General features: G+C 32.6%; 1 protein-coding gene across 2 annotated transcripts in view; it reads right to left on the bottom strand.

The window, feature by feature from the left end:
• Window positions 1-10,634, bottom strand: part of dlst (dihydrolipoamide S-succinyltransferase) — a 90,955-nt gene extending 80,321 nt beyond the window's left edge. The window contains exons 1-8 of one of the 2 annotated variants that reach the window (XR_012392641.1): window positions 10,521-10,625; window positions 7,829-7,862; window positions 7,285-7,324; window positions 7,146-7,207; window positions 3,058-3,132; window positions 1,777-1,832; window positions 1,293-1,401; window positions 1-165 (exon numbers count right to left, since the gene is read on the bottom strand). Coding sequence is in view for 1 of the 2 variants with exons in the window: in NM_201487.1 (NP_958895.1) it covers window positions 1-165; window positions 1,293-1,401; window positions 1,777-1,832; window positions 3,058-3,132; window positions 7,146-7,207; window positions 7,285-7,324; window positions 7,829-7,862; window positions 10,521-10,583 (604 nt within the window). In the remaining variant the exon portion in view is untranslated. 2 annotated transcript variants of the gene reach the window in all.
• Window positions 10,635-12,587: the final 1,953 nt, after the last annotated feature.

The raw sequence follows: 12,587 nt of genomic DNA, 5'->3' as shown, positions 1-12,587 counted from the left end.
CTGGTTTGGCCTGGATGGGCTGGGCTGGCACAGCGGGTACAGGAGGCATGCTGGAGGGTATGGGTCCACCCGCAGGGGCAGCAGCAGGGGCAGGGGCTGCAGGAGCAGGGGTCTCTGCTGCTGGAGGAGGAGCCGCCGCTGCTGCTGCCGTCTTCACCGCTCCAGCTGAAACAGTTCATCACACCACAGCTCAAACCACTGCACAAGCTCACGTTTACAACAACATCAACAACAACCATCACCACAGCCAGACCACACTGCAGTTCTGACGCTGGGTATTAAGGAGATGGAAAGTTTTAAAGGAGGTTTCTTCAACACTTCAAATCTCAACAGGGGGGAAAGGGTACTATTTTTAACGTCAGCTAGCCCACTAAATATAACATCGGACAAATGTGGACATGAACCAAGATTCATGTCCACATGTGAACAAAGGTTCATAAATTCATAAATTTTAGATTGTAAAAATGAAGCTAATAACTAAAAACTTGATTAGTTACCAATAAAATAAGTTTAATAATAATAACAAAAAACAATAATAATAACAACAATGACAATAATAATAAACAATAGCAATAATAATAATAATAATAACAACAATACTAATAATATTAATAATAACAACAACAACGACAATAATACTTAACAATAGCAATAATAATAATAATAATAATAATAAACAATAGCAAAAATAATAATAATAATAACAATATTAATAATAACAACAATAATAATAATAACAACAATAATAACAATAACAATAATATCAATAATATTAACAATAACAACAATAATAATAAACAATAATGATAATATTATTAACAATAACAATAATAATAATAATAATAATAATAATATTATTAATAATAACAATAATAAATAATGATAATATTAATAATAATAATAATACCAACAATAACAATAAATAATAATAACAATAATAATAATTATAATAATAACAATAATAATAATGGGTTAATCAAAAAAATAAATATATATTTTGACTGAACAAAATTAACCAAACCCAATAACAGAACCATATACAGCCAATGAAGTTAATAAATAAACACTTTTAAAGTGTTACCAGTTAAAACTCACTTTTTATTTTCAATTCAATTCAATTCAGCTTTATTTGTATAGTGCTTTTACAATGTAGATTGTGTCAAAGCAGCTTCACATAAATGGTCATAGTAACTGGAACAGTGTAGTTCAGTTTTATTTGCGGTTGGTTTGAATATCTCTAAACCCCTGGTAATGGTTATATTGTGCTGAGAGCAGAAGGAAACGTGTCTGACCTCCTTTCTTGAGCTTGAACAGAGGAGTTCCTCCTTCCACTTTTCCTCCATCAGGAACCAGCAGCTCCTCGATCACTCCTGCAGCCGGAGAGGGGACCTGCACTGACGTCTGCCACACACACACACACACACACACACACTAAAGTCAATATATATATATATTTTGATGCAATATATCGTATGACAAAAAATAGGTATTATGAAATGGCCTAGCACAGCTTCATGTAAAGTAAATATCCTCATAATTCTGACTTTCATTGCCTTTGCATTTCAGAATTGTGACACAGCAATTAGCAAATGTGTGTGTGTGAGTTTGACAGTATTTACATATAAATAATTATACCTTTTTATAATTATTATTAATAATGACAATAATAAATGTAATTATCATGTTTCATTAATAATTAACAATAACATTAAATATGAATACATAAAATTACATAAAAATCTATAAATTATAATAATAATAATAAACACTTTTTACCTTATCGGTCTCGATTTCACAGACGACCTCATCCTCAGCAACTGAGTCTCCAACAGCTAAACAAACAAACAAACATACTCAGATGAGACCTTTTTTAAACTTTAACATGTAAAGCATGAATAAGCAGTGATATCTCAAAGATTATGCAAAACTGAGTCAATTAAAATGTGGATTTGCATATGCAAAAATGAACTACAGTATTGTCCTTATTCTACAATGTGGAAATGCGCTCGTTTTCATTAATGTTTTAGAACTTCCTAGTCATTTCTCCCATAGGCAATTGAATGAGAATAATGAACGGCAGAAAGCGGTCAAACTCTACAAACAAGTGTGTTCATGACTATACAGAAAAACTAGAATAATATCATAAGAAAATATCAGCTTGCAACATCAAGCAGCCTAACGAGCTGTATTTAATGTCTAAAAATGAATGGAAGTGAATGAGAGCGGAAGCCTCGAACCAAAAAGATTCACATAGCTGTGCCCACTCATACACAACGAATAAGGTGAATAGTAAAATAAATTAATCTATACATATACAAGTTCGCCCAAAACTGAAACTCGTGTCATCATTTACACACTCTTATTCAAAACCATTATGAGGTTCAATCTTCGGTCAAAGACAAAAGAAGATATTTTGAAGAATGCTGGAAACCGGTAACCACTGAGTTCAATAGTATTTATTTTAGCTGCATGTCAATGGTTACACATTTTCAGCTTTCTTCAAAATCTCTTATTTAGTGTTCAACAAAATAAAAAAACACTTAAGGTAGCGGCATGGGGGCTCAGTGGTTAGCACTGTGGCCTCAGCAAGGTGGCTGGTTCGAGTGCCTACAGGGGCTGTTTCTGTGTGGAGTTTGCATGTTCTCCCCGTGTTGGCATGGGTTTCCACCGGGTGCTCCAGTTTCCCCCACAGTCCAAACACATGTGCTATGGGAGAATTGATGAGCTAAATTGGCTTTTGTGCATGAATGTGTGTGTGAATGTATGTATGTGTGTTTTCCAGTACTGGGTTGGGGATTAAAGGGCATCCGCTGCGTAAAACATATGCTGGAATGGTTGGTGGTTCATTCCGCTGTGGTGACCCCTGATAAATAAGAGACTAAGCCAAAGGAAAATGAATGAGCACTTGAGGTTGTGCATATAGTGAGGACATTTTGATTTTTGGGTGAACTATCCCTTTAATTTAACTCATATTTTTACTAATACGTTTAAAGCTGCAAGATTCATTTATAGCGTCGATTTATTGAAGAAACAAGGAAAAACATGTTGCCTTCTTACCTTTCTCCCACCTGACATCTCCCTCTGTGACAGACTCCGCAAACGCTGGGGTTTTTACTGTAATGACTTCATTCCCTGCAAACACACAAGACATTTAATGATCGTGCTGTGCACGAAACAGAAAATATCTTCAACACTTTAAAAACAATTTCTTTTATTTAACGGAAACGGCTATTTTCACAGCAGAAACATTTCATTGATAAATATACGATTAAAAACCCACCATCAAAAAAAATGAGAAAAGTATGACTGCAGAGGGGTTTAAGAAATCATCCAAAGAGATATTCAAGTGCCACTAGGTAATATTATATATATAAATATATATAAATATATATATATATATATATATATATATATATATATATATATATATATATATATATATATATATATCAGGGTTCAACGCTAAGGATTGATGGTTGAGATTTTTTACTTGACCTGCCCAAATTTTCACTGGCCTTTTCAAAAAAAAAAAAAAAGTTAATAGCCATTTTAAATAATGTGGCAAAATAATGTCTGTGATTCTAGAATTTAAACATTTTAAAAATGTTAATAAATGTATAATGAGCAAAATTCAAGGTTTTATGCAAACGATAGAGCAGTATGGAAAATGTGCTGGTATTTTATTGCAATTCTAAATTATTATTATAAAAATGGCTTGACAAACTGACGGCAACTCTTTTTTTCCTTCTTTTTTTCCCCAGTTTCAATTTTGTACATATGTAATTGTCTGCTTCCAATACTTTAGAAACAGACGTTTTCTTTTAGCCTCATCGTTTGATGTTGCCTTCTTTTCGCTGTACTTGTTGTTACCAGGTTATGAAAAAAAACATAACGTGCTCATCGTTACTGGCCAATAGGGGCCAGTAACAGTCCTGTTTATTGTCCCGAGCGTCTTCATGCTGGCCCTGGAACACCGGGCAGTCCTTATAGTTGAGCCCTGTTTGTGTGTATATACAGTTGAAGTCAGAATTATTAGCTCCCCTGTTTATTTTTTTCCCCAATTTCTGTTTAATGGAGGGAAGGTTGTTTCAACACATTTCTAAGCATAATAGTTTTAAAAACTTATTTCTGATAACAGATTTATTTTGTTTTTGTCATGATGACAGTAAATAATATTAGACTTGATATTTTTCAAGACACTTCTATACAGCTTGAAGTGACATTTAGAGGCTTAACTAGGTTAATAAGGTGAACTAGGCAGGTTAGGGTAATTAGGCAAGTTATTGTATAATGATGGTTTGTTCTGCAGATTATCGGAAAAAAAAATTTGCTTAAAGGGGCTAATAATTTTGTCCCAAAAATGTTTTGAAAAAAATGAATAACTACTTTTATTCTAGCCGAAGTAAAACAAATAAGACTTTCTCCAGAAGAACAAATATTATCAGACATACTGTAAAAATGTCATTGCTCTGTTAAACATAATTTGGGAAATATTTAAAAAAAGAAAAAAATCAACAGGGGGCTATTGATTCTGACTTCAACTGTATATGTAATATATATATATATATATATATATATATATATATATATATATATATATATATATAAGATATGATTTTCAACATTAATATATTAAAAATATATCAAATTGAAAAAACATGAAAATTACTTTCTGGATTTATGGTCCCTTTAACCTCTTATTTATTTATAACCTCTTTTAGACACATGCATTTATCTTTCTCTTTGCTATTTGGGCTTATTTGAACCTAATTAAAATATAAACCTAAGCATCATCTTTTGATATGATGTACTTTTAGAAAAAAACTATGTCCATATATGTGGACTCGTGGTCAAATTTACATAAAACACTTTTTACTGATTTTTTTGTAATGCATATTTAACATAGAAATTTGACTACCAGAGAGTAAAAACAACATTTTTCCCCCCATTTTGAACAGTTTAAAATAGGGTTTGGGACATTTCATTTGTTGTAAAACAGTTGCAGGATGACACTGCATGTCTGTAACAAAATATAAAACATTCAAAGTGTTTAAAATAAACACTTAAGAGCTCAAATGTGCTGTCCACGTATGTGCACACTCAGGCCCTACGACCGTCAGAATAAAGAACCGTCAGGAAAAAGGTGAAATGCTACACTTAGATGTCAGAATATCCTGTAGCGTAGAGACACTGATTCCACAACTCATTACATGTTAAATATTTGCAGTCATTTATGACAACCCTATAATAAGCGGCTGCCTGCTTATTATTTACCTTATATTATTATTACAACATGATTATTCTGAGTTGGATAAAGATAAATATTGGTCACACTTTAGATTAGATTAGATTCCACTTTATTGTCATTACTAGGGTTGTAACAATATACCGGTATGACGGTTTACCACGATTTGAACGTGCACGATTATCATACCATGAACAATTGCATATCAACGGTTTTAACCCTTAAAGACCGAGACAGCCGCCCGCGGCTAAAAATAAGTATTGCTCTTAAATGTTTAATAACTTTTGATCCGCTGATCCGATTCATACAATTCAAAGAGTGGCATAAAGAAGAGAATCTCAGCTTTCCAGTGCTGTATCACATAACATTCGCAGACTTTCAGCGGCTCCGGAATCAGTGCGGTTACGTCATCAAAATTTGACAACGCTGATTTGACAAAGAAACGCTCGTCACTGTGTCTCCGGACACCCCAGACATGATACATTGATGCATTGTCCCTCCTCCATGCCCAGATTGGTTCAAACTCGCTATATCACAACCAATAAGCATAGGTTTCGCTTTTGTTTGTGGACCAACACTGAGCGTTTTGAACAACACGGAATGAGAGATAGGCATACATTTATGCGCGGCTAAATAAAACGCAAAAAAAAAGTTTTGCATGAAATAATTCTCATACTAAGTACTTTTGCATGCACAGCAGCACAGAAACATGACAAAACAGTGACACAGCAAAGACGAACTGCTGCTCTTGCTGTTTTCAAAAGACACAAATGAAGGTGCAGCTGTTTGTCTGCATTGCAGACAGCCATATCCAAATCCATATCCACAGACAACCATATCCATGCTGGCACATAAAACCTAAGGATGTTCCATATTGAATCTAGTTTCGTTATGTAACTATTTATAGTATAGTAAATATTTATATCTATTTTTTTACTGAGGATTTGCACCATGTTTATTTGGACTTTATTTGGACTTTGACACATTATTTATTATTTTCTTATTTTTATTTGTTCATTGTAAGTGGTGTTGTTTATAGTAACTAAAAATATATTATTTGGAAAAAGTCAAATTTGCTTCACTGTTCTATTATTTTGTAACATTTGTAACATACCGTATACCGCGAAACCGTCAAACCGTGGTATTGTTTTAGACGATTATCATACCGTAAAAAATTCATACCGTTACAACCCTAATCATTACACATGTACAACTACAATGCAACGAAATGCAGTTTAGGTCTAACCAGCAGTGCAATAGCAGCAAGTGCAGGATACAGGAATAAGTCATAAAGTGCAGTTATAGAAAACTATGGTGATATTTACAGATGGATGTACTATGAACATTATATACAGGTTGGATAAGCTATGAACAGATTTACAATATATGAATATATGTGCAGGTTGCTATTAATAATTAGTAGTGTGCAGATAGATAAACATGATCACAAGTGTATATGTAACAATATATGAATATATGTACAGGTTGCTATTAATAATCAGTAGTATGCAGATAAATAAGCATGATTACAAGTGTATATGAATAGTGGGTGTGTACATAATTACAAATGCCCATATGCAGTGGGTGATATCTAATCTAATTGTACAATACGTTTTCAATAGTTCATCTATTTACTAACATGAACTAATATACTAGTACAGCATTAATCATAGTTCACGAAGGCATGATTAAAATCCAAATGCATGCTTGCACTGTGAGTAACAATAAACTTCATTTAACAACAGACTTGATTTTTCATTAATGTTAAGAAAGACGAGTGACGGCTGTAATAAATGCATTGTTAATGTCAGACCTCAGATAAGAGCACACAAATGAGGTTGTGCATCTGTAACACTGCATATCTCTGTAAAGATGCAGTGTGTGAGTGTGTTATACATACTGTGAGCAGCTGTGGTGTTGAAGTATCTGATCTGATAGACACTAGAGCGGGTCTCACACCTCCTGAAAAACACACAGTGTGGTGAGATCTTACATTTTATCCACATCCATAGGAAATGTCAGAGCTCAGAGACACTCACGGGCTGTTCTGGAAGCTGACACACTGACTAGCTGCTATACCTGCGGGAAAAATCCGACACATGAGCAAGTTTGTTTGCACTGTCAGAATGAGACAGCTACTGTACATTAACAAAAACAGCTGCTGAGGAAAAAAAAAAACAGGGATGCGCCATTTATCACATATCATATATCATTTCATATACCTAATCATATATCCCATCATATCTAATTTCATATACCTAATCATATATCCCATCATATCTCAAATAACATATAATATACCAAATCATACCATTTCGTATATATCGACTCATATATATCATATCTTATCATATATATATATATATCACTTCCTATATAAAATCATATCAGCTATATAGGTTTTGGGTAGGATTAGGGACGTTTAATAAAAACTCTACTTTATAACAACTAAAAAAGAAGTTAATATTACAATAATAGGCAGTATTAATGGCATTAATTGTGACTAAAGTGTTACCATTGTGACTATGGTGTTACAGTGTGCAGGTTAGGATGTAGTGCAGTTGACAGAGTCTCTCAGCTCACCTGATGTAGCCCGTCTTGCGAGAACACTGTTACCCTGAAAGAGGAAGATGAAGACATTAATGCATCCTCAACGATCAAAATAACAGCACTGATCAGCCTATAAGCACTGACTGAATGAGAACACAAACATCAGGGCCAACGTTCAACCTGATAATCTTCACAAACAGCACAACAATTAATGACGTCAGTGCATATTAAACGGTTATGATTATTACTGAACCGATACCGAATTGTCCGCGTCTGCATAGCGGTGCACCGAAGAAAATATTAATTTTGACACCCATAATTTCGACTAAATCCAGCCATAAAGAAGTCCGTTTTGGGTAGGCATGGGCCAGTGTAAGATTCTGATAGCCTTGGATAAAAATATCCCGGTTTCACCCTACCACGGTATTGTGATCACTGCTCTGAAATATTTATTTTTTAAATGTCTGGGTAAAAAACAAGAGCTTTTATTTCCTTTTGAAAACAATATATTGTATTTTTTGAAAGATTTATAATAGTTTGGAGCAGTAAACACGTCAGTCTAAATAATTAAAATGAATCATTGACTTCTGCTGTCTTCATTTGTTTCAAAAACACTGATTTCTTTAACTAAGTTTTGGATTTTTTTCTGCTGGAGATACTGTTGTCGTAAAAAACAAACAAAAAAATGTAAATAAAAAATCTTAGACAAAGCTTTAGAACGGTATTACAGAAAATTTTGGTGGTATTATAACCTTGACTTTTCCAAATCGTGATGTGCCTAGAAAACGGCTATCGTCCCATGCCAAGTCCTGACCCCAAAACCAGAAGAAAAAATAAATAAGTTCAAAACAAAAACCCTAACGCACATCAGCATGTAATGGCAAAGCTTCAAACACAGCCACAGGCCATTCCTGAAGGTGACTGAAATATCTGCGCCACATGATCCATCTATGTGCTCCATGTCAGAGATTCACACGTGCTGCAGGGTCAACACACACCAATACTACAGCTGAGGACTTTGACATACAGACGAATGAACTGTTCAGCCTTTGCTCCTCATGCACTTAAACATGAGCCGTTCCCTGATCTACTCTTACAGCAGCTAAATAGACAAGATTTATAAGGGCTGCACGATATATCGCAAAAGTATCGTTAGCGCAAAAATAGTATACACAATATAAGTGTGATAAATTATCTTTATTTTATGCATTGGTTGTTTATCTAAATCTGACCAACCAACTGAAGTCTTATCTTTAGCCCCACCTCGTCAGGACTTGCTGTTCTGCTATTGGCTGGAGCTGAACCCAACGCTGAAAATAATAGGCGGAGTCGAGATGACAGAAGAAGATGCCAACAGCCAATCAGAGTCAGGACATGTGCTGCAGGATTTCAATCATTCATAGTGCTCTAAAGGCGAAATATTTGAGTTTTTTGGTGTGAATTAGCGTTAATTAAATGTTTTGATGTTAAAATAATTATATAAATGAATGATTTTAAAAACATAGCTAATAAAAATAGCATTTTTCTATACGGAAATATTATATTGTAAGAAATATCGTTATCACAATACATTAATATATTGTATATTTTTCCCATTATAGCTCTAATATCTGTCTGTCTATCTATCTATCTATCTATCTATCTATCTATCTATCTATCTATCTATCTATCTATCTATCTATCTATCAAATTAAATTGGAAGCACTAAAAAATGTCTTTAAATATTAAGTCTGAAACTGAATGCGTGACTTCAAAACAACATTAGCACTATTTCATTGAATGTAAACAATGTTAGTGATAGTCATCGGCTGCTAATATGATTTAGAATTTGCAAACAATCCTTTTCTGGAATCATATCAAGAAGGTGAAAGTCTGAATGTGTGAATATAAAACCAACTTCACCCAAACCATTAAAAGCATGAGAACGCGCAAGAGGAATACAAACCGAGCAAACACACAGTCATTACACAAGTCAGAACTCATGTAAATGTAGTGTGCGCGTTTTCACAGAGGACCGATCACCAGGTAAACTTTAGAAGGGATACAGCTGCAGATACCCTGTACAACAATAATGAATATTTACATTACTGTGAGAGCTGGGTTTAGAGTTGGGGTTGACATTAATAAAATACGATTTATGGATAAAATAATAAATAATATTAGTTATAATTGCTGTTTTCACATTACTGTGATGATTGGGTTTAGAATTGGGGTAACTTAGACATTAATAAAATACAATTAACGAATCATTTAATAAATAATATGACTAATACTCGGTATAACGACTGTTTTACATCACTGTGAGGCTTGGGTTCAGGTTTTGGACTAAGGGTAGACTTTAATAAAATACATTTAATGGAGAATTTATTAAATATTATAAATATCTCTCTTTAACTACCGGCCGCAGCTGTATCCCGTAAAGCAGCAGCCGCCCAGCCGGATGGTCGCTCTGACAGCAGCCGCTCCTCTGTGACCTCTCGCCGGTGTCCAGTGCGGCTTTACCGCGTGTCAAACAGCTCATGTAGCACACGGAGCGCCGGTGTGTCCGTCATGTGTGTGTGTTTATGTGTGTGTGAATACTCTGTTGCTCGAGCGTGTTTATGTGTTGCTCGGTGTGTGTCCTGCTGCCCTTGGGCCCGCGCGCGGCCTACCAATGCCGTTACCGCGCGCGCTCCCGGTCCCGTCACGTCTCTTCGAGGAGCGCGGCGCTCCCGCACACACGTACCTGTCTCAGGGCGGTGATCGAGCGGCCGAGGCTCCGGCTCAGACAGCGGGAATGACACAACATGTCGTCGGTGAACCGCGCGCACTGCAGCTCTCACGGCACAGCAGCGGAAACAGCGCGAGCACACGTCGGAAGCACAGCGGAACCTACCATCATGAGGTGGAGCGGGGGGAGCATGAATGGAACGTGCCATTGAGCTGTCATTCTGTGCACCGTGACATTTAAACATTTAAATTATCTTTGATTTGTTTCTTAGTTACTTTATTTTTTATGTATTTCTTGTAATTATATATATATATATATATATATATATATATATATAGATATATATATATATATATATATATATATATATATATATATATATATATATATATATTTATATTTATGTTATTAAATCAAGAATGTAAGAACAATAAATGAATGAATAATCAACTTACTTTTGACTCTGTCCTCTTATTTTTTTTTTTTTTGTCGTTCTTGTAATTAATTATGTGTAGTTTTTATCACTTAATATTTATTTATTTATTATAATACATAATGTTAATATAATGTTACATAATGTTAGAAATAAAATTATTTGTATCCCGTGTTAGTGCTGTTAATGAAATTAGAATGAGTTTGCATGCAAAAAATTACATAAAATGTAAATATAAGCAAAAAATTACAAAAAATTGTTAAATCTATTATATATATATATATATATATATATATATATATAAATCTATTATATAAATCTATTATATATATATATATATATATATATAAATATATATATATATATATATATATATATATATATATATATATATATATATATATATAATTCAGTTAACTGTACAAAATAAAAAACAAATATTAATGCACTTGCAGTGTAAATATAAGTAAAAAAATTACAATTTTTTTAAAATCTATTATATATATATATATATATATATATATATATATATATATATATATATATATATATATATATATATATATATATATATATATATATATAATTTAGTTAACTGTACAAAATAAAATACAAATATTAATGCACTTGCAGTGCTATTGCTTATAATGTACATTCACATATCCCCTGCATTTCATTAATAAAACTTTCTGTGATGCTATAGCACACTTGGAAAAAACTAAATATTCAATTAGAGGTTCTAGCAAATTCTCATATTTTAGGAGTTATTAACCCTTAATGTCATATTTATTTTCTGGAAATGTACTTTGTGGGGAATAATGTGACTCATCTTGTATGTAACTTTAATTTCTCTTTTTCTTTTCTCTCTTTGTCCAGACCCCTTAGGATTGTGTATGCTAGCTTACCATTGTAAGATAGCACAGCACGATCCCTGATTGTATCACCCATTATTGTTGTCTATTTATTTATTTATTTTATTTTATTTGTTTACTTGATTTTCTTATTTTATACAATTTTGCAGTTTTTTCTATTACTACTTTTTCTTGTCTTTATTATTTTATTATCATTACTGTCAATAGGCAGTGTATTTAGGGTTTGTTGAAGTGGGTTTATATTAAAAATATATCTTTAAAAATAAAAGGAAAAAAAAACTTTTGTCTATGACTGTTATTTACCTTTTAAGGGCACTTTAAATATCTTTACTTTTAAATATCTTTATATACAGTTGAAGTCAGAATTATTCACCCCCCTTTGATTTTTTTTTCATTTCTAAATACTTCTCAAAGGATGTTTAACAGAGCAAGGAAACTTTCACAGTATGTCTGATAATATTTGTTCTTCTGGAAAAAGTCTTATATGTTTTATTTCAGCTAAAATAAAAGCAGTTTTTAATTTTTTAAAACTCATTTTAGGGTAAAAATTATATATATATATATATATATATATATATATATATATATATATATATATATATATATAATTATATATATATTCTATAGTCTTTGTCTATAATTTATATATATATATATATATATATATATATATATATATATATATATATATATATATATATATATATATATATATATATATATATTATATATATATTATATATATATATATTTTTTTCTTCTCTCTATTATAGACAA

The sequence above is a fragment of the Danio rerio genome, chromosome 17, assembly GCF_049306965.1.
Source record: "Danio rerio strain Tuebingen ecotype United States chromosome 17, GRCz12tu, whole genome shotgun sequence".
Taxonomy (NCBI): Eukaryota; Metazoa; Chordata; class Actinopteri; order Cypriniformes; family Danionidae; genus Danio; species Danio rerio.
The sequence above is the reverse complement of the archived record's forward strand: the minus strand, read 5'-3'. Positions and strand labels throughout refer to the sequence as shown.